The 23,608-nt window shown below is 42.6% G+C and overlaps 1 protein-coding gene across 7 annotated transcripts in view; it reads right to left on the bottom strand.

The window, feature by feature from the left end:
* Window positions 1-23,608, bottom strand: part of PRKCI (protein kinase C iota) — a 178,619-nt gene that overhangs the window by 1,981 nt on the left and 153,030 nt on the right. For all 7 annotated transcript variants that reach the window (XM_068281003.1, XM_068280995.1, XM_068280999.1 and 4 more), the window contains 8 exons: window positions 19,832-19,929; window positions 14,769-14,855; window positions 11,588-11,723; window positions 7,005-7,092; window positions 6,043-6,168; window positions 5,754-5,833; window positions 4,596-4,685; window positions 3,132-3,247 (listed from right to left, as the gene is read on the bottom strand). In XM_068281003.1, coding sequence (XP_068137104.1) covers window positions 3,132-3,247; window positions 4,596-4,685; window positions 5,754-5,833; window positions 6,043-6,168; window positions 7,005-7,092; window positions 11,588-11,723; window positions 14,769-14,855; window positions 19,832-19,929 — 821 coding nt within the window. The remainder of the gene's footprint in view (window positions 1-3,131; window positions 3,248-4,595; window positions 4,686-5,753; window positions 5,834-6,042; window positions 6,169-7,004; window positions 7,093-11,587; window positions 11,724-14,768; window positions 14,856-19,831; window positions 19,930-23,608) is intronic.

Here is a 23,608-nt window from a genome sequence, read left to right as displayed (position 1 = left end):
TAGCTGGGGAATGCTGCAATTTGTGAGTCTGGTTACTCTAGGCTCACTGGAGGACCTTAGCTGGGGAATGCTGCAGTTTGTGTGTCTGGATACTCTAGGCTCACCGGAAGACCATAGATGGGAAATGCAGCAGTTTGTGTGTCTGGATACTCTAGGCTCACCGGAAGACCATAGATGAGGAATGCTGCAATTTGTGAGTCTGGTTACTCTAGGCTCACTGGAGGACCTTAGCTGGGGAATGCTGCAGTTTGTGTGTCTGGATACTCTAGGCTCACTGGAGGACCTTAGCTGGAGAATGCTGCAGTTTGTGTGTCTGGATACTCTAGGCTCACCGGAAGACCTTAGCTGGGGAATGCTGCAGTTTGTGAGTCTGGATACTCTAGGCTCACTGGAGGACCTTAGCTAGGGAATGCTGAAGTTTGTGTGTCTGGATACTCTAGGCTCACCGGAGGACCTTAGCTGGGGAATGCTGCAGTTTGTGTGTCTGGATACTCTAGGCTTACCGGAGGACCTTAGTTGGGGAATGCTGCAATTTGTGTGTCTGGATACTCTAGGCTCACTGGGGAATCTTAGCTGGGGTATGAATTTTGCTGCACACTGTAAGCCGTGACTAGCAGTCTTTTATGCCACAGATGTAGTCGTGTAGGGGGTCACAGACTCAGGGGGAAGCGTTCAGACAGCTGACAGATTGTATGTCTGGCAACCAAGGTGCATCACCCCGAGGGAAAGAAAGCGACTTTACTATACCCAGCCAGAAAGGCAATTAACATTGAATTATGCATACATGCCGTATACAAAGGTTTTCACATTACAAAACAAAAAGTATGAGGTACATTTTGCATACATTTTTAAGCTGAATTATGAGGTTAAAAAGACTAGCAAGACAGTCACAATCTACATAATTACTCTTAAGGTGGCCACTAACGATCTTTTTCATCCAATTTTACCAAATCTATGTAGTATAAGGCTAAACTGAGTGAATCTGTTGAATGGATCATTTAGGCAGTTACCTTATATTACATAGAAATGGTAAGATTGGATGAAAAAGATTGTATCGCCAGTGGCCAGCTTGAGATTGTAACTGCTGTAAGAATGACAATGCAAGGGTACTCCTTCCAGTAATCTGCTCTCTGGTTCACAATTGAGTGCTGCCCCCCCCCCCCCAGACTGATGTCATTCCTGACTACCTTTCCCTGTGCTGGCATGTAAGGTGGTGCAGCAAGGCTAGGTGGGAAGTTGGAAGTAGGAGGATGGTGCTGCTTCAGGTCAGATATCTTCAACCTGCCAGAAAGTCAGAAAGGTGTGATAGGAGGGAGGTAGCGGAGTCTCTCTACATGTGGCCATCACAGGGTCTGATTAAAGCTGCATAGATGGTGGAAAACTGTTGACTTAAGTTTTGTGATTGTTTCAGGTGACAGTTCACCTATGACCTCTGTACAGATAGGCTGATAGTCTCTCTGCTGAGCAGCACTTTATGTTCCATAGAAAGAGGAAGAGGAGGAGAAGCAGATAGAGCCTACTGTGAGCTGCAGTGGGTAAAATACTCACAGTAAGCACCATGGTACAATAGCCCAAATAGACTGTCACCTGAAACACTCACAAATGACCATTTCAAGTGACATAGTTCTACTGTGTGTATTTACCTTTACACTGATCACAGAAAATATTTTTTTTGTAAATTCAGGCAGAGCCAATTACCTTTTGTAATTTGCATTCCTTCCATCTGGAGTGTCATGACTGTGACTGTCTGCTAGGAAGCGGTCTTATGAGTTGCCTGCAGTCTTTACTGATAACAGGAACTCATAACTGCCGCATATGAAAGTAATTTGCAAGGAATACATTTTAAGAATAAAACTAAAGGCTAATCTTATGTGACAGTTAGTGCATTGCAAATAACTAAAGAGGTGCAGCTAACAGCCTGTGTGTGGGTCCATCCAGTCACATACATAAATGATATAAACTTGCAAACATGATGCAGTTATATGACAGAGAAAAGATCTGATCTAGCAGCATAAAACATCAGCGTAACAGTTTCTTTGTGGAAATTGAGAAAACTCTAAGGGCCCTTTTCCACTAGCAATCGCTAGCGTTCACGCTGAACGCTAGCGATTGCTGAATCGCAATTACCGGCGATTCCCCGACGTTCGCAGCCGCGATTTTGCTATGCACTGCATAGCAAAATCGCGGCAATCATCGCTCCGCCGCGCGTTCGCGTTCCCGGCAAAAATGAATCGCGGTAGTGGAAATGACCTACCGCGATTCCCATGTTAAAAAGCAAACCGTAGCGATTGTAAAATCGCTAGCGGTTTGCGTTTTTCCACCAGCGCAATCGCAAAAACGCAAACCGCTAGCGATTTTACGCATAGCAAAATTGCGGCCGCGAACGTCGGGGAATCGCCGGTAATTGCGATTCAGCAATCGCTAGCGTTCAGCGAGAACGCTAGCGATTGCTAGTGGAAAAGGGCCCTTAACGTCTGTCAGGCACAGATTCTCTTTAAAGCCCATGTCCACTAAAGGGTTTCTTCCCTTACTAAGCTACCCCCATCATCCCCAACACTAATAGTCCAGCACCCTCAATATCCCCCTTATACTCATGAGATAACATCTAAAGCTCCAGGGATGACAATACACAGGGGCTTCTAGATAATGTTTCAATGGCATCAAGAGGACAACTTCCATGTGATAGCAGATACCAGACTTCCTGCAGCCAGTTTCTGGATGGAGGTATACCACAATCAACACTTACCTCCTCCATTAGTCTTTACTTGAAGGTCTATTTGGCTTTTACGGGCACTGATCACTCAGTGTCGGGAGGAACGGTTATAGGGTGGGGTAACGCATTGGGGTGGGGAAGAACTCATTGTGGGATGTGGTGCAGAGATTTCTGGGATACAATGCATCACAGGGGGACACTGGACTGGGCTGCCACTGATATTCTTTCTTATAAGAAGGTGGCTCAGGTATGGGGGTGGCCTTTGGCCTCAAGAAAGCGCGACTGGTGTAAAGAGAAGCAATGGAGACCAGTCTGCTTGGAAGCGGGGGGAGTCACATGACCCAAGTTGTTGAAGGAGGGGTCTCTGTGCTAGATACATTGCAAAAAGACAAACAATTCTTTATGTATGTCAACATACTCATCATCAGGTGTAAGTTGAACAGGCTCATTAGTGAACTGCGCATCGAAATTATCCAATCCAAATTCTCCACAAATGTTTGGCTTAAAGGGAGGGACTACTTGTTTTTGCTCCAACTGAAACAAAATGTTAAATTAATTGCATTAGAAAACATATTTAACATATAGTAAGCCACAAAGAATTGAAATCAATAAAATGAAAATGTTTTCACATAATTTATTATAGCTTTAGCTTGTAGTACCATATTGCTTTAACCCTTCCCACCATGCATCCTTACATAACTAGAAGTAGGAGTCATATGATCAGAGACCTTAACAAATTGCCTTTAATCAACCTCAGTGTACGAAGGTTACGAGCTGTAGTTGGCCCTGGACACAACTGCGACGTGGCTCACTGAGACACTAAAGGTATTTAAGTGAATTATACATTATCTCTGTCTGTTTAAAAGAGTGAAACTCAAGCCTGAGTCTTAAAATGTGTCCACCCCTTGCTGTTTTGCTATGTTTCTGCCAGCTGTCACTAAACCAATACCCTTGAATCATGTCACAAATATCACATGACCAGAGATTGTAATAGTGGCCAGCAGGAGGAGTGGGCTCAAGCCCGATAGTGACTCCATAAACAGTCAGAAGTTTGGTTATACTCTTCTTGCAGTTTGAGCAACTTCGTACTAAACGAAGAGTTGCAACAGCTAGATTTACAGAATTCACCTAAAATATCTGAGCCATTTAAGATGCATTTGTAAGAATTAGGTTATTAACTTTGCCTCCTTGAATTTGGCATAATCAAAGCAAGTAATTGACACAGGCCAAGAACTGACGATATCCTCTGCTGAACATCACAGTTTTTTGTTTGCTGTTTTGTAAAGACCTGGCAACCTTTCATTTCCTACTTGCGTATATTGTATATATATATATATATATATATATATATATATATATATATATATATATATTACATATACATATACACACACCAAAGTGGGCTTTAACCGGTTTTAAAATAGAAGTACATTGCTTTGATGGTGTGGTAAATACTTCACCTGCATTCCCAGTACACAGTCTAATTGCAGTTTGTGGCAATCTCAACCTGTGGGTTGATGCATGGAAAAAGATTCCAAAAGTCAGACTAAAATCCAAAGTGGAAAACCCATCTAAAATGTATGGAACTTGCACCTCTACTTTTCCTTTAATGAACATGAGAGATCAGAGCTTTTAAGCCTTCTTGTGTTCCTGTTGGGAAGTTTTACCCACTTTCAGCTCCAATGATGCCCATAATGCCCACAGCAACCCAAAGTAACATCTTACTGTGTTCCTCTTCATCCAAATAAAATATAGTTCAAGCAGACTTTAAGATACGGAGAGTAGTCTATGTAAATGTAAAGTGTAATGCCCACATAACCAAAATAAATTAGATAAAACAAAAAACCAAAACAACCGAACTACTAATCAGCCGAGCACTTACCATATCCCAATCCACATTACGGAAGAACTGATGACCTTGGATGTCAGCAAATCCTGTCTGCGGATGACAACCAAGACGGTCCTTTGGTTCCTGTAGAGGAAATCAATTGACAATATTTTCCTAGAACTGGGGGCCATTAACACAAAAGACATACAAATAGTATAACTGAACATTCCATCTAATACTGCAATAGCAATTCTATAACTGCCTAATAACAATCAATGTTTCCAATACTTTATATCATCCAGATCAGTGTTCTGTGGGGCATTTCCAAGACCAGCCTGCAAGATCAGGTTAAGGGCTGGAACCCACAAGAGCGTTTTTTTGAGCATTTTGGCAGCGCTGCGATATGCTAGCGTTTTGCCAAAACGCTCAGCTGATGTTAATGGATGGGGCAACTTCCACAGGAGCGTTTGCGTTTCCCAGAAACGCAAACACAGGACCTGCAGCATTTTGGGAGCGTTAGCGCTTCAAAGTATTGAAACGCTAGCAGAAACGCTCAGCAAAACCTAAACTGAGCGGTTTTGCTAGCGTTTTGCGGTTCAGCACACTGTAACAAAATTAAAAATAATTCACAGGACCAATCAGGATAAAAACGCGAAACGCAAAACGCTTCACAACCGCTGAGGAAAAAAATACACTGTTGCAAAACGCGACCGAAAACTCGCATGAATCCGCTTGCAAACCGCTCAGGCAAAACGCTAGCGGTTGCGTTTTGCGTTTGCGGATTTCAGTGGGTTTCAGGCCTAAGGGTTGATTTCCACAGTAGTCCAACAGTCTGCTCATCCAGATGCCTAGGTGGATTTAGCAACTAAAATGGGGTCCATATGAACAGGGCAACCCAATTAAAGATGAAATTTTTACCTCAAAATTTACATTCTTGCCCATTTCAAAATATTAGTGAAACTGTAACAAATTTCAGAAAGACACAAGGAGGAGGGAACAGAGGCACGTGGTGGGAAAGGGGACGGGTGGGCACACACTGGGACACAGGAGGACACATGGGCAACACAGGAGGACACATGGGGAGACATGGGGCACACAGGAGGACACATGAGGCACATGAGTGTCTTATACAGTGGAAAATTGGGTATAATTATTTATGACATCAATGTGTTTACACATTTAATTTAAAGAGTCTGATTATGGCAAACTTACCTTATTAAGAAAGCTTTTTAAAACACTTGCAGCTTTTACCGACAAAGACCTTGGGATACGAATTTGTTTCTCCAAAATGACTAGACATTAAAGTAAACAAGATAAAGAACATTAATTGCTTAAGCACATCTTAAATAAATATGCCATATTCTATGTTCAAGGGTATACACTGTAAATTATAAAGGAAAGCAAACAATGTAAAATGTAAGACATTAATGAGCGCACAAACACATTAGAAATGAAAAATCACTTTTATTGCAAATACTTCAAAAGATGAATAATCTTGTACCTTGGAAAAGAAAATCTTCTGTGTTTTGATCTGGATTGTCAGTACTTCCTACAATATCAAACGGTGACCTCCCAGCCATCATCTCAAACATCAAAACCCCCAGCGCCCACCAATCCACACTGAAACCTTTAATAAACAGAAATTAAAGAAAAAAAAATCAGTAATAAATATTAGCTCAATAAACTACACAATTGTCTGGCACTTATCTAGTCATGAGATAATACGAAGTGCAGATGCAATATAGGAAGGGCCCCATATATAGTTACATTCCAGGAATGCAGCCAAATGCATTAGTGCATCCATAATTATTTGGCTGGATGTGCAAATTTTATAAAATGAAGAAATAATAAATACCATATTTTTTTTCAACAGAAGGAGCTGTCACATAACTCAATTTACTCCTGATTATTCAAGTCTGAAAGACAAGGCCCAGGACTTTGGTAATCAGGGAATTGCCCCTTTCCACAAGATCATAAGTGGGCCCTGTGCCATAAGCCTGACATGCAATGCCCAGTCACTGTTCCAGAAAAGGTCACAAGGAGGGGAAACCAAGTCACATGATCATTCCTACTGTTTGGGGCAACAAGTTTATTAACACTTTATATAGCCAAGGAACTATTATATTTTGTCTAAGTGTGTGTAATTTCCTGAAGTGTGGGTTATGTACGCCAAACAAGACACATTTGATTTGTTTTTTTAGGTTTTCAATTTTACTAAAACAAAACGGAAAAAAAAAAGAAAAGAAAAACTCTGCAGCATGCACAGGACTAACCAGCCGCTATGCATGACACTGTAGCTTGAGCTCCTAGCATGATGATTTTACTACCACACACATGGCAAAGAGCACAGTCATACAATCCAATCAGACCAGATTACAGAACATAAGCAGTGACAGACTGCTTTCCACACAAATTCAACCATCCTGAGGAAACAGGCTGGGCTAATGGATTAGGGATGATTACCATAATCTTCTCCTCGTAGGATTTCCGGAGCAATGTAATTCGGTGTGCCACAGAACGTGCTGGTGGTGTCTCCAGGCCGTAAGCCCTCCTTTAAAATAGGACAGTAAGAAAAATCCATTAGCATTGGATAAATGTTACATTAATCTGGTTTGAAAAATATTTGTGTCCATCAAACGCAACCTTGTGGACATCGGTCTATCATTTTTCCCAATCTATTATCCTACATTTTGGTCTAAACCCACAGGCCTGGTGCATCGCCCATCAGTAAAATAATCTTGCCATTCTAGAACAACTGCCACGCAATTTCTGAATTAAGAACATATTACGTAATAATGTGTACAGCATTCATTATAGGAGATCCTATGCATGAATATAACATTAAGGTGAGTTATGTGTGATAGAAAAAGAATAAGCACTATCCACAACATGGAGTAAGTGTTACAGGGAGGAAAAGCAGAGTCAGGTTTCAAAGGAAACCTAGCAAGAAAGATCAGACAAAGGCTGGGGGTCAAAGCAGTGGATCAGACACTGATAACAGGAGAACAGCAGGAGATGTCAAGCACTAAGTATATTACAAGGCTGCAGGAGAGAGAAAAATGGTGCTGGTTGGTACAGACATCAGAATAAAGGACAGTGGTCACACACAATGGCTACAAACTAGGATCTGATTACTGGTGACATGCGTTCTCTGACAGCCATAAAACACCTATTACTTGCTACATTCATGACAGATTCCAATCACTTCATGGTGTACAGAGCTGCATACACATGCAGTGCCATTCAGCAGCCCACACACATCACCATTTACAAAGGGGGGAAGAAGATGCATTCTCAGTTTAGTGATGTTGCAGCACCATGTGTGTAGGACAGCTCCATATATCATAGAGATGGATGGAGTCTGTCATCTTATCCCAACAGCAAGTACAATACGAATTAAGCTATATCTTCTGATAGGTTAACTTGTACTTTTGAACACAGTCTGAACGCTCCTAAACATGAGCACCAAGAAATCAGTGTCACATCTTGGATGGTGTGGGCTGTAGGCACTATTCCTCAGTGACACTGCCGATGCGCCTCACAGGCTCAACTGGTCCATGAATACCGGCATTTTGTGGCCCATAGACACCATGCCTACATGTGCTAAAAGAGGAACTTTACTAAATATAACTTCAGAAAATTGCTTTTTTTTTTTTTTCTTTTTACAATATTAATGTATACATGACTTAGTCAATGCGTGCCTTACTGTAAAATCTTAACCTCACCCTGATATACATTCTTAATAATTAGTGATACTGGCATCTTTATTGTTGGCAAGATGAGCTTCTATGTCTCTCCCACCTCCATCTCCCATCTATGTGGTGAGCAGTAGGGATGATCAATGAGATTGCAAAGAATTCTGATTTGATCCAGGTTTATATACATTTTGTATGCAAATTTATGCAGCTTGAAAAATGGACGAATCAAGTCCAACCAAGGTTTAAATTGATTGGTCCATATTCGGTATTTGCATCCAAAACTTGTATAGTGATTGATATGTGTGCCTATGTGTATTAAATTGGATACGTCCTAAATAAAGCATTGGAATCCAGGACTGGTGCGGACTTTCCTTCCTTCTTGTACTGCTGTGGGCCTTGCTGACCTGGTCGTGCACAGTTCCAAGGACTGATGGGTTGTAGCGGTGTTCACAAAAAGTTTTGCAAACTTGTATAAGCTTGCATCATCTCTGAATTATTTGCATCTCATTGATTCATCCCAAGTGTGCCTTAATAGTTGATCTTCAAGAATGCAGAACTGGGGCAGAGGCCTAGACTAAACATCACAGGGTTACAATACCATAGTAAACAATAGCCTATATAATAACACCCCTGTGTCTCTGTGTCCTGTCCGTGTGTGTGTGTCCTGTCCGTGTGTGTGTGTCCTGTCCGTGTGTGTGTGTCCTGTCCGTGTGTGTGTGTCCTGTCCGTGTGTGTGTGTGTGTGTGTGTGTGTGTGTGTGTGTCCTGTCCGTGTGTGTGTGTGTCCTGTCCGTGTGTGTGTGTGTGTCCTGTCCGTGTGTGTGTGTGTGTCCTGTCCGTGTGTGTCCTGTCCGTGTGTGTGTGTGTCCTGTCTGTGTGTGTGTGTGTGTGTGTGTGTCCTGTCTGTGTGTGTGTGTGTGTGTGTCCTGTCCGTGTGTGTGTGTCCTGTCCGTGTGTGTGTGTCCTGTCCGTGTGTGTGTGTCCTGTCCGTGTGTGTGTGTCCTGTCCGTGTGTGTGTGTGTCCTGTCCGTGTGTGTGTGTGTCCTTGTCCGTGTGTGTGTGTGTGTGTGTCCTTGTCCGTGTGTGTGTGTGTGTGTCCTTGTCCGTGTGTGTGTGTCCTTGTCCGTGTGTGTGTGTGTGTGTGTGTGTGTGTGTGTGTGTGTGTGTGTGTGTGTGTGTGTGTGTGTGTGCTTCCAGATTTGACAGTGTGCTGTCTGAGAACCTCATTGCATTGTCAGAAATGACAGCTTTTTTTTAACTGCCAAGCAAGCAACACCTCCCTGAGTGCATATACTTCGTACAGTGGTGGGAGACGGGCGAGCAGGACGCATCGGTATGCGCGTTGCCGGGGTTTAGCGGCCGTGGCCTAGCCTTTTTAACGGGCGGGCCTTTTTGCTAGTATAGTTATAAGCAGTCTAAAAATATGAATAGTTAGAGGAACGGAGGGACATTGCTTCCAGATTAGGGACAATACTGGGCTATGTGTTACCAGTAAGCTGACTATGTTATACATTAGAGCTACCATAGCTTTTAGATGCTAAAATATATTGCTAGTCATGTTACTACACAATCACCCCACAGTGATCAATCGCAAGGACTGAAAACGAAATGTGGGTCACTATGAGCTGTCTGAGTATTCCTTAGGAATAAAAACAAGAGACACAACCTTGCTATGCAGAATTTCTTAGCAAGATCTTCCTGCAATAAAACTAATGCTGTTTTTTAGACCTATTATCTGCTGTTATAATTAAATGATGGATCGTGGGCAATTTGTGAAACCCTGAATAGAGGGATAAACAAGCAAGCAAAGTTACAGTTTTATATGAATGTCTCTCTCTCTCTCGTTCATCTATCTCCAGTATATGCACAGCTCACATGCATTCCACTCCCGCAAGTGCTATTCCGTTATTCTGAGCTACAAGTGATATTCTATGCTTCTATTGATCCAGAAGGTACACAGTCAGAACAGGAAGATAGTATTGCACTGTAACATTTGCCAATTATGTTTCGCAAGGGAAAAATATTTCCTGAGTGATGAAAAGCAATCAGATCTGTTCCAGGGATCAATAATCTTTTAACTTACTCAAGTGAATAGATATAAAATGGCATTGCTCTTCTGCCATTACATAGAGATATGTCCAATCTTCTAGCATTTCAGCAAAGCAGAGGTATAACAAGATAATTTAACACTAAACTTCCATGGATGCTATCACCAACATGTAATACATACAGAAATGGATCTCTTCAAATAAAGGAAGTATGTGTATTTTGAGTAGTGAGCACATCTACATTTATAGACTAGCATTTAGTTTATGTGTAAGAAACAATAGTATACAGGACATCATCACACAGTTCAGATTAATGATATGTACATACGATAGACTAAACTCAGCTGAGAACGGCCAGCCTGGGTTGTCTTGGGCGAGGATCTAGTGTGTACAGGTGTCCCCTGAGGGAGCTTAAAGGGTAACCTAAATGACGTGTGTGGGCCTATTAATACTTACCTGGGACTTCCTCCAGCCCTATGAGGTGCTTGGAGTCGCACACCGTCCTCTCCGTATTGTCTGAAATCTTTCACGGTATTTCAACCAGTCATGCGATTCAGCGCATGCCTAGCCCAGCCACGCCCCCATGCCTGGGAGCATTCTGTATCTGTGCAGTACTAACGCTCCCGGGTGTGGGGGTACGCTCACAGCAGAGCCGTGCATGCACAGAAGAGCATGGTTAAACCTGTGCTTCTACAAGCTTTGTACCGATTGATTTAATACAATGCTCTACAGCCGTGGATTCCCTGTCAGTCCATTATATATGCAATCAAAAATCACTGCCTTTTTGTGATCCATTTTCTATCAATAATTTGATCAACCACTGACACAGACCATGTTTTTACACAATTGTTTGGTTCAGTTTAACTGAAATGAATGTCAAATCCATTAAAAATATTAGATAATTGTAAGGCCTGCATAATATTTATGACTGGCATAAACATGTATCAAATTTACATTAGCAACATACAATAAATGAGACACTGTAGCATTTACCTTTGAAGCCTAGATTGATCTTAGCTATCAGGGCTTTGCTAAGCAAAACATTTGCTCACATTACTTTGTTTTACATAGGCATTGGTTGCCAAAATTAACAATAAATTCCTAAGAAAACAAACAAGGCACATAAGCAGCACACCTAATGGAAGAAAGGCCAAACCCAATTGTTTTCCTAATGGAAGGCATGTCCGGTTTGCCATTCCCTCGCTGTGTGATAGTTGATGTAGTGCTTTGTTTGCTTGGAATGGCTCTGAACAGAGCAGCCACCCGCTTTACTAGACAAAACCCATAAACCATTTCCTCACCTTGCACATGCCATAGTCCGTAAGTTTTATGTGCCCTTCAGAATCCAATAAGACGTTGTCCAGCTTTAAATCCCTATAAATAATTCCCCGCTCGTGGAGGTAGTTTAATGCCAGACTGATTTCTGCAGAGTAAAACCTGGGGGGAGATCAGAACAAGTCTATTATATTCAGGGAATAGAGCCTAGGTAACAATACATGCAAAATAAATCCTACAATAATGTGTTGCCTTCTGCCATGTAGATGTGAAGCATAGGCAAACAGAAGTCTGCATTCTGTGCAACCTTTCAGGAACCGGACCCTTATTAGTGTAGCTGACAAGTGATGCAGTCTGTGTAGAGAATGCTTTATCCAGCAGCACAAGATCATGAGGAAGATAGTGTGGAATGGAATCAGTCAGGTTTTGGCGAGAGGGACACAAAAAGTCAATCCCTAAACTCCATTGGGGTTGATTTATTCAGACTGGTGCCATGTAAAATGGGGCAGTGGTGGCTCACCTGCCTAACGCAACCACTTTCTAAATGCAGCAGCTCATTTTTTTTATTAGAAATGTAACTAACTTTAACCTTTCGTCTTGCTTGATTCAGATACTTGCTTCCCATAATCTTCTGAACATATTCAAAGGGATGGAATTCTAGATTCAGTGCTTAATGTACAATGGAGCTTATTTGAGTTTACAAATCTCCATGCGCAACATCACTATTTCAGGATCTCCCCTTAAAGGGACTCCGAGCAGTGCAGAAACTATGAAAAGATGCATATCATTTTAAAGCTCTCTTTCTCCTCTTTCTGGCGACACCTAAATCGTCGCCCTACGCCTTTTAGTTTTCGCTATTTTCGCGATTGAAATTGCCGCGGCCGCGATTTCAATCGCGAAAATAGAGAAAACTAAAAGGCGTAGGGCGACGATTTAGGTGTCGCCAGAAAGAGGAGAAAGAGAGCTTTAAAATGATATCCATCTTTTCACAGTTACTTGTATTACACAGGACGACACTTTCCCCAGTGTCAGCAGCTCCATTCAGCAGAATGGAGCTGCTGACTTTTGGAAAAAGTCGCCCTGTGTAATACAATATAACTATGGAATGATGGATATCATTTTAAAGCTCTCTTTCTCCTCTTTCTGGCGACACCTAAATCGTCGCCCTACGCCTTTTAGTTTTCTCTATTTTTGTGATTGAAATCATGGCTGCGGCAATTTCAATCGCGAAAATAGCGAAAACTAAAAGGCGTAGGGCGGCGATTTATATATCATTGGAAAGAGGAGAAAGAGAGCTTTAACATGATATGCATCTTTCCATAGTTTCTGCACTGCTCGGAGTCCCTTTAACTCAGCTAATCTGGGAGTGTCTTCTATTCAGGCCACTATAACCGGTTATTCAGAATTTTATATATAGAGAGAACCTGTAGAGGGTTTTTTTTTTCCCCTCAACAAAGAACTTTATTGAAAGAGAGCGAACATTACAGATTTGCCAAAGCACAATCAACCCGCAATAAGGGGGTAAGAGAACCTGTAGAGATTTTAATGATAACATCAGGTGGACAGGGTGTACATTATTCTGTCTTTGTACTGCATCATCTGCACTTCATTACAAAGGCTGTTATGAGGACTTGATATTTGGCTGAACTTCATGGTTCAGAAGCCCAACCAAGCTTCCTTCCTGTCCATCCACACCAGCCCCGGATCCACCTAGGAACACCCCATGCCACACCTCTGGCTGCCCTTGCCACAGTCATTAGTAACCTGCTGTACAGTCAAGTACACCTGCCACATTGTTCAGCAAAGCATAGAAAAAAAAAAGAGTTACCACATACTAGTCATGCCCATTTTTTCATCAACAGCTAGAAAAGAGTTACGAGAAAAGGAGAGAGTTTCACACAAGTCTGTAGAAAAAAGTAACTCCAACTTTATTGAATCAGGTTAAGACAACACAGCCAGGTAGCCGACACGTTTTGGGCACACATTGGTCCTTAGTCATAGCAAATGACTATGCTATGACTAAGGACCCATGTGTGTCTGAAATATGTCAGCTACGTGGCTGTGCTGTTTTAATCTGATTCAATAAAGTTGGAGTTACTTTTTGCTACATGGCCTCAATTCACTAAGATCATGCTGGAGATAATAAGGCAAGAGAAAACTTACCTCCACGCAGTGAGAGAGTTATCTTATCTCTTCATTCTTTAAGTTACCTCCTCTGTAGTTAAGTTACTTCCTCTGTAGTTATTTTCACACGCAGTTAAATAACAGCCTGTTTTTAACTTTAGAACTCTGGAGTTATTTTAAGGATCGAAGAGTTAACTTAAAGACAGAAGAGTTAACTTTAGGTTTGCCTCAGGTAAAATGTTTCCTGAATACTACATGCCTCATCACCATGGTGACCACTCTAGAAACGTTATTAAAGACAGGAGATAAGCTTAGTGAATTGAGGCCATTGTGTTGAGCTCTCTATTTTTCTCGCAATTTTGAGTTCAAGTCGCCTGGTTCCAGCACTGTTAGAAGCGGACGTTGAGCGCAATTCACCTAACCCTTATTTGCTAGAAAAGAGCTACCATATACTAGTCAAGCCTATGTTTTCATCAACTGCTAATGTCAACATTTTTGTGGAACAGCAAACTGTCACTGTCAGTTATGAAAAGGAACGAGCCAATTGAATCCTACTTTCTGCTCCTACTCCAATGCCTAGTGGGTCTCATGCGATCATGTGACTTTCCTCAGAGCTACACCAATCAGCGTACATTCCTCACAGCAAAGTTTGCTTTGGGCTATATTCTTACATACTGTATAAAAATCTGTATATACATATATTTGCATATAACCATAATTACAGCATTATAATTAATAAATAAATGCTACCCACAGTGGAAGCTTTATTTCCATTTGAAAGCTCTTTTCAGTAGGTTCAGATACACAAGTATAAATGGAGTGTGTAATGTTAAGGGCTCTGCCTCTGACACAGGAGACCTGGGTTCAAATCTCGGCTCTGCCTGTTCAGTAAGCCAGTACCTATTCAGTAAGGAGTTACTTGGGCAAGTCTCCTTAACGCTGCTACTGCCTACTGAGTGCGCTCTAGTGGCTGCCTCATAAGCGCTTTGAGTCCGACAGGAGAAAGGCGCTATACAAATACTGCAATTATTAATTATTATAAATAGAATAAGAAGGATAATTATCTTCTTTCTAGTAACAAACCTTGCATGCTCCTCTGGAAGCTTCCTTTGCCTCTGCATGTGGAACATCAGATCTCCTCCATTTACATATTCAATAACAAAGAAAAGCCTGAAACAAAGCAGAGAGAGAGGACTGTAGGCACCCAGCACGCAACATGATAAAAGCTACAACAAATAGAAAGTGGCTGAGATACAGAGACTGCAGGTGAGTGGTGACATACAGCATGTAGAAGTAAGATCAGATCTGTAACTTCTATAGTGGAAGATACAACATAAAAGCCTCTCCAGGGTTGATTTGAGCAACACTTCCTTTTCTGTAATTTATTTTATTTATTTATTTATTTGTTGTATTTATAAAGCGCCAACATATTACGCAGCGCTGGACATTAATTTAGGTTACAGACAATATTTAGGGGTGACAAACAGCAATATGACAATACAGGAATACAAGAAAACCAGATCACACAGCACAGTATGAGTACAAGGTAATGCTTAGTCAGTCACTGGATGGGAGCATGGAGTTAGGCAAGTTAGGTTCACTCAAATGCATAGCATGGGTGCACAGTAATAGAGGTGCATGATCAGGTAGGACACAAAAGGAGTGAGGACCCTGCCCAAAGGCTTACAATCTAGAGGGAGAGGTAGGGACACGAGAGGTAGGGGACCAGAGTTCGGCTGTGGGTTTAGAGCAATTGTGAGGGGTGGTAGGCAAGAGTGAAAAGGTGAGTTTTGAGGGCCTTCTTGAAGGTGTTGAAGGAGGGGGCTGCCCTAATGGGTGGAGGTAGGGAGTTCCATAGTGTCGGAGCGGCTCTTGAGAAGTCTTGGAGGCGTGCATGGGACTGGGTGATGCGGGGGACGGTCAGGCGAAGTTCATTGGAGGAGCGGAGTGAGCGGCTTGGTGTGTATCTCTGAGTAAGATCAGAAATGTAGGTTGGACAGGTTTTGTGGATGGATTTGTAGGTCAGACACAATATCTTGAATCTGATTCTGGACTGGATAGAAAGCCAGTGGAGGGATTCACGGAGGGGAGCCGCCCTGGTGGAGCGATGGAAGGAGTGGATAATTCTGGCAGCCGCATTCATGATGGACTGCAGTGGGGCTATTCGGGTCTTAGGGAGTCCAGACAGAAGGGCATTGCAGTAGTCGAGGCGGGAAATTATGAGGGCATGGATAAGGAGTTTGGTGGTGGCAGGGGTCAGGAAAGGGCGAATCTTACAGATGTTACGAAGGTGGAAGTTGCAGGACTTTGTGAGGTTTTGGATGTGGGGAGTGAAGGAGAGTGCGGAGTCCAGGGTGACACCCAGACAGCGGGCTTGAGAGGTAGGGTGAATAGTAGTGTGGTTAACAGTGACCTGCACATCTGGGAGGTCCAGGGATGACCGGGGTGGGAAGATCATAAATTCCGTTTTGTCTACATTTAGTTTTAGGAACCTAGCGGACATCCAGGAGGAGATGGCAGATAGGCAGGAGGAGACCTTGTCCATGGTAGTGGTGGATATGTCAGGGGTGTGGAGATAGATTTGAGTGTCATCTGCATACAGATGATAGTTAAAACCCATGGAGGAGATAACCTTGCCAATGGAGGATGTGTATAGGGAGAACAGTAGGGGGCCAAGGACTGAGCCTTGGGGGACTCCCACTGAGAGGTGGTTGGGGGTGGACGAGGACTCATTGAAGGAGGTCGTGAAGGAGCAGTTGGAGAGGTAGGATGAAAGCCAGGTCAGGGCGAGATCGTGAATGCCCATGGATTGGAGGGACTGGAGGAGTAGGGGATGATCTACTGTATCAAAAGCTGCTGAAAGGTCAAGGAGGAGGAGAATGGTGTATTTACCTTCAGCTTTAGCTAAGGCAAGGTCATTGACCACTTTGGTGAGAGCCGTTTCGGTTGAGTGGGCAGGCCGAAATCCAGATTGCAGTGGGTCTAGTAGGGAGTTGGCATTGAGGTACTGGGTCAGGCGTTTGTGAACCAGACGCTCAAGGAGTTTTGAGGCGAAGGGGAGGAGGGAGATCGGGCGGTAGTTGGAGGGTAGCGAGGGGTCGAGGGAGGGTTTCTTGAGCAGAGGCAGTACAGTGGCCTGCTTGAAGTCTGAGGGGAAGGTGCCTGTGGATAGGGAGAGGTTAAACATGGTAGTGAGGACTGGGGCCAGATCCGTGAAGTGAGGCTGAAGTAGATCAGAAGGGATAGGGTCAAGGGGGGAGGTAGTGGTATGGGAAGTCTGCAGTAGGTGGTTGACCTCCTCAGTGGTAGTAGGAGTGAAGGAGGTGAGGGGAGGATAGGGTGGAGAAGGAGTAGGTTGTGAGCAGGTGGGAGGTGAAGATTGAAGATTGGATATTTCCTGACGGATGGAGACTATTTTGTTGGTGAAGTGGGTGGCTAAATCTGTGGCAGAGAGGGAGGAAACAGAAGGTGGGGGGGTGGGTTTAAGCAGGGAGTTGAAGGTGCTAAAAAGACGCCGGGGATTGGAAGCTTGTGCTCCGATGAGCTTGGTAAAGTATTCCTGCTTCGCATGAGCAAGGGCAGTGTGGAACTGCTGCAGGTTAGTCTTGTACTGTAGGAAATCCTGGTTTAGTCGAGTTTTCCGCCATTTTCGTTCAGTGGCGCGTGTTTCCCTCTGGAGGTTGCGAGTATGGGTAGTGCGCCAGGGCTGGGGGTTAGGGGGTCGGTTGCGGCGGAATATTGGTGGAGCAGCTTTCTCTAGGGCTGATGAGAGAATTTGGTGATACTGAGCTGCAGCAAGATTAGGACAGGTTAGGGTGGGGAGAGTGGAGGATAGGCCATGGAGGGAGTCAGCAAGGACGCCAGGGTTGAGCTTGCGTAGGTCTCGCTGCCATCGACCAGGTGAGTGGGCGGGTAGTTTGGAGGTGCCTTCCGTGAGGAGGTTGAAGGCGAGAAGGTAATGGTCTGAGAGTGGAAATGGTGCGATGTCGAGGTCTGCAATGGTGGTGGATTTTGTGAATATAAGGTCGAGAGTGTGACGTGCAGTGTGAGTGGGGGCGTTGGTGTGTTGTACTAGGCCATGTGAGTTGGCTATGGTGAGTAGCCGGGTCGCAACAGGCTTTGTCCACAAGAGATGGACTTGAAAACACCAGCAAAGCAATAACATTGCGGGGTAATGTGAAGAGACCAGCATGTCTATATGAGTAACAACTTCAGTGCAAACAAGTCCACAAAAATACAGCTTTATTTAAACACTTTCCATTCTGAGGACACTGAGGCACTTCATCTGAGCCCAAATAAAAGTATCATGATATCTGGGTGGAGAATATCTATAAATCATTAGAGTCTGTAGAAGAAGAGAGAATATGAAGTTACAGTACTGTTTATTTAAAAGTAACTCGTAAAGAAGCACAGTTAATTACTTAGGGTACCCATTTTTATGGTAATTTTCCTTGTTTGAGCATCAGAAACACTTCCTTAATCTATATATTGCTGTATATTGACATGGAGCCCTGCGCTACCAGAGATACTTAGCCTAAGCTGATTAGATATCCAAAATTCTCATCCTTTGAGCATTTTGAGAGACCAAGTATATTTTGTACTGGCTTTAGAACTCTCTGCAAACAAGCATTCCACTGAGATTACCTGACAGAACTAAAAGCCCGTACACATGCTACATTGATGTCGCCCCACAAGGACTGGGACCCGATCCCTCAGGCAATATTGCTGTGATGAGGCTGTACAGACGCAGTTACCCTGAAGGCTAACAATGCATTCTGTTGCAAGGTGGGGAAACGGAAGACCAATGGAGCGAAGCAGATATGACGTCACGTGGCCAGTGAGGGCTGCTATACACCCGTCTGATGATTGCCAAAGGCAGTCGCTATCAGAAAATTTAAAAAATTTAAAGTACATGTAAACAAACAAATAAAAAGTACATTTTTCCCCAGAGTAAAAGGTGCTAAAAATTACTTTTCTCCTAGGATGCTGGGACTTGCAGAAGGTGGTAGAAATCTAACAGAACCGACGGGTTTTAGACCAGCTCATCTCCTCCTGGGGGATTCTCATGGTTTTATTTATTTTCAAAACCACTTAGTGAAAGGCAGTTGTTCCATCCAACTCTCAAAAGAGTGTGCATCGAGCAGGGAGGCTGGCCAGCATCATTGTATAAATCATTGTCAGGGAGTGCCTTTATAAAGAATAACGGCCATACTGAGAATCCCCCTTGAGGAGATGAGCCAGTCCAAACCCTGTCGGTTCTGTAAGATTTCTACTAAAAAAACTGTGACAGCAGCATAGGAGAAAAAATATTTATGGCTCGTTTTACTCTAGAAGAAACTTACTTCTCATTTGTATGTGTTTAACATGTACTGCATTTTACACTATTTTTGTGATAATGGTCCTTTAATCTAGCTGTGTATGTGCCTTTAATCTAGCTGTGTATGTGCCTTTAAGATGTTGCCATCTATGATAAATTTAAAAATGTAAATCAGGGTGAGAATGTTTTTTTTTTTTCTTTACAATGGGCTAATACTGTATTTTATAATGAATATTGTAAAAAAATAATTTCATTCATTACAATTTGATACTAGATATGTTAACAAGCAAGGGTTGAGGCTCACTCCCTTATAGAGGCAGGTGATTGCTGTAAGCTCCTACTGCAGGGCTCCATTCATCTCTATGGATAAATGGAGCTGCCACAGAGGCACAGAGCAGGTGATGGTGGGAATGGACTCTTCTGTGCACAGGGACACATTCACCTGTATTTTGGACTGCCTGTGCCTATTGCTGTAATCACCCCTACAGAGATGTATGGAGACTGCTGATTACACAAAGAAGCCTATATCACAGCACAAGAGACAGCAGGAGGCAGCCATAAAATATCTACATTAATACACTGTGTGCAACAAACATGCTAACAAGAGAAAACAAGCAAATGCTTGTTATGTTACTTTAATGCAGCTCCTAAGCTTGTACAGCAGTCAATTTATCCACCTTCATTTGCAGTCGCAAAATATGTGATCACAGTGCAAATCAGCTCTAAGCCATATATCAACACAGCAGCGAGCAGCACTGCTCTATATTTATTCAGTACATTATCTGCAGCAGTGGAAAGCCTGAGGTCAGGGAAAAGCACTTAGTATTACCTGCTTTCTGTCTGGAAACAGGAGTGGAGACCGACTAGGAAAGGGTGATTGGAAGCCTGCTCAAAAACATGTTTCTCTGTCTGAACCCAGTCAATATCCTAAACAAACACAAAGAATGAACACACATCCACATGACAAAGAGTAAATATGGCAGAATAATCACATCTACAGTATAACAACTAGGATTTGTTAACAATCAGATCCCTGAAGGATAGAGCCACCTGCATTGGGGCCGACCTATGAACTATTCTGTGGTATCTTTAAAGTGTATTTCTCATCACTTAAATGGGACAGTATTACTTTCCATGTGGCCAGGCTGAAGGATAGGTGGTAATTGACGCTTCCTGATCCGGTCCATTTCTGGTTTACTTTCAGCCACTGCATCAGCCCTTTTTTGGTGCTTTAATGGTATTAATCAATCTCGATGGCCTAAATTCACTAAGCATTACTGCATTCGGTAATGCAAAAAACAGCAGATTTTACTGAACATTTTGTCAAATGCCAATTCACTAAGGCTGTTACCGCATTTAAAAGTAAAATGAGGTACATTACTGACAATAAATGTCTCAAAAATTAGCGCATTGGGTAAAACAAATGACATGTTCTGTATTTTAAGACCAGTCTGGAGCTGTCAGTAACTAAGAATCAGCGTTCGATAAAATGGACAAAGGAGACCAACAGAAAGAGCCATCACGTCCTTCTACTCACTCCATTTGATCCGATGCACTGCCGGGTGGGACATCAGAAAGTAAAAAAACAAAAACACAAGAGCAGGAGAAGTGCACTATCATAGATGTTGATCAAAACGGAAAGAAGGGAGCCAGGGCAGGGAATAACCCAACAAAAATTAAATAATAGATCTAATTACATACTAATATACAATTTGTATGGACTTCTGCATGCACCATGTCAGCAATTTGGAGTGCTTTCTCCACTATCATAGATGCTTTATTGTATACCATTAGAGGTGCAGATCGATAGATTGATACACAGAAGAGGGCCCTCTAGTGGCATGCATAAATCTAAACCTGAAGAATCACCACAACTCTGACCACCATAGCAGAACAGAGCTTGCTGCAGAGACCTACTCCACAGCTGGTTGGACTTTTTTACTGAGAAGGTCTTAGTGAATTAAAGCAACATTTTTCAGTACATTTCCTAACTATTACCGCAAGTTTTGAAATCTTAGTGAATGTTGGAAAAGTATAAAATACCAAATGTGGTATTTTACTGAACTTATTTTTTTTTTTTTACCAAACATCCCTTAGTGAATTGAGGCCAATATGTCATTTGAATAGTGCTGTGCTAATAATTACCAAAAGCCTTTCCCCTCCCTTTGCTCACACTACACCTGTCCTAGTATAGCATGTTCTGGTGGTGCATAGCTTGTATCTGTTATACATCCACTGCTTATGGGTTCTGTGTAACATTCACACTGGGGTCCATGGCTCTGTAGCTAGGACACTGGATATGTCTCAAAGAGGATGATAACATTTGTTCTACAAAACTACACCATCACCACCATCTCTGCTTCGTCATACAGGCTGAAAAATGTTAGTGAGCTAAATCTATGCAGTCTAATTATAAGAGTTAGCTGCAATGTTTGGATCTACCAGTCAGGGAAATACTATATGAACAACTGGGAGGACCCAACACTGCAGATTACTAATCCCCCAAGTAGGATCAGTTCCAGAGTACTGAGGATATGAATGCAGACGTGACTGTAGTCTGATGGGGTCTAATGGGGTGACAGCCACTTCATTTCGGTACACGTTTATATGGCATCAGAGAACTTCCCATGACTTGTTTCTAAAGTACCTGGTAACTAAGGCAATATAGCAACATCAGAGTAATTCTGAGCTTGTATTTTCATTTTAGATGAAACAATGAAGATAGAGTCAGAGCACAAAGACTACCTCACCACAGCTCTGTCAATGGTTCAGATATTAATAGGCTAGTGAGGTCTGGAGAGCCTAGACTCTGTTTGCAGTGTAATTTACTGGTGCAATCACACTTCAAGGCAGGTGAAAATGTCCTCTACACAACACCTCCTGAACCTTCCATGCACACAATGAATGAAAGCTCGATTCACACCTGTTTAAAAGGATCACAAACTTAACCTTGATCTGCAAAACTGAGAACAAGAGATTCCTAAATTGTTTTAGCTTTCTGTGCAGACATAATTGGCGAATAGTGAGCAGCTATATATGGAAAACTATACACAGGGGATTTATAACACTGAACGGTCTGCAAAAAAGAAGATCTGATTTAAAGCAGTCAGTACAGATATTAGTCATATTTCTCATCTCCTAACAATTCAGCTCTAGCTGTACAGCTCAAGAGACTAATAGAGCTCTATCTCACCATACGTGCCACAGAACAAATGCACAGATTTTCATTACTATGGATTTAAGCAAAAAGCAGTATACGGAAAATGCATACATGGCGAGAGACTGACACACAACACAAAACTCCACTGCGTCACAATCTGGAGCTATATGGTATGGAGGTGGAAAACACAAGAACGCGAAGACTCTATGAACTGGGCATGGAATAACATTCATAATTTGAACCTTTTTAAAACCCTGTGTTCTTCAAAAATGATCAGCTACAAAAGTTTTTAATTCTCCTTTAAAGGATACCCGGGGTGACATGTGACATGATGAGATAGACATGTGTACAGTATGTACAGTGCCTAGCACACAAATAACTATGCTGTGTTCCTTTTTATCTTTCTCTGCCTCAAAGAGTTAAACATGAGGTATGCAAGTGGCTGACTCAGTCCTGACTCAGACAGGAAGTGACTACAGTGTAACCCTCACTGATAAGAAATTCCAACTATAAAACACTTTCCTAGCAGAAAATGGCTTCTGAGAGCAGGAAAGAGATAAAAAGAGTCAATAGTTCATAGATTTTAGCTCGGGCATGCTTCAAGGTATGTGTCATTGAGCAAAAACAATAAAACAGTTAAAACTTAAAAAGTAGATTTAAACAAAATAAAACTGTGGAATTGCTTAAAAAGTCATTTTTTAGGAGAAGAAAGATAGATACAATAGATTGTTTCATTCGTTTATTTTCGCCTTGGGTGTCCTTTAAAGGGACCCTGAGCAGAATACGTAGTTATGCATTTAAGCATACCCACAAATACTTGGCAATACCCCCTCACTTACCGCCCGTTATGCAAAGCTTTCGGCCACCCAGTTCTGCCGGTATAAATTGCATTGGGGCCGGCGACTCTCAGCAAAGTTGCGCTGTGACCCCGGAAGCTCCTCTCGTGCACGGAGCACTATGACGTGCTGCTCATGCAAAGATAGGTAGAGAGGAGAATGATAGAAGCCGGAGCATGCGCAGACCACATGATCCAACTTCCGCTTCTGGGGTCAAAACGCAACTTTGCTGAGAGTCACCAACCCCCCCATTGCAATTTATACCAGCCGGACCAGGGGACAGAAAGCTTTAAATCACGGGCGGCAAGTGAGAGGGTTATTACCAAGCATTCGTGGGTATGCTTAAATGCATACCCACGCGGTCGGCTCAGGGTCCTTTTTAAGGGAAAATTCATGAAGACTTAAAGCAGGAGTATATTCCACTTGCCAAGTGCGACTTGTGGCACTATAGTATGGCAGCCCTCTATAAGCCAAAACCAATTCCGGGTACAAACCCCCGTATGCACTTGGCAAAATAAAGGCTTCTGATTATAAAGGCTCAAACACTCGTCCAAACAATTTGGCCAACTATCTTCTAAACTTGGTCTGTTGAAAGATAGTTGGGGGGGGG

The sequence above is a fragment of the Hyperolius riggenbachi genome, chromosome 4, assembly GCF_040937935.1.
Source record: "Hyperolius riggenbachi isolate aHypRig1 chromosome 4, aHypRig1.pri, whole genome shotgun sequence".
NCBI classification, from domain to species: domain Eukaryota; kingdom Metazoa; phylum Chordata; class Amphibia; order Anura; family Hyperoliidae; genus Hyperolius; species Hyperolius riggenbachi.
The sequence above is the reverse complement of the archived record's forward strand: the minus strand, read 5'-3'. Positions and strand labels throughout refer to the sequence as shown.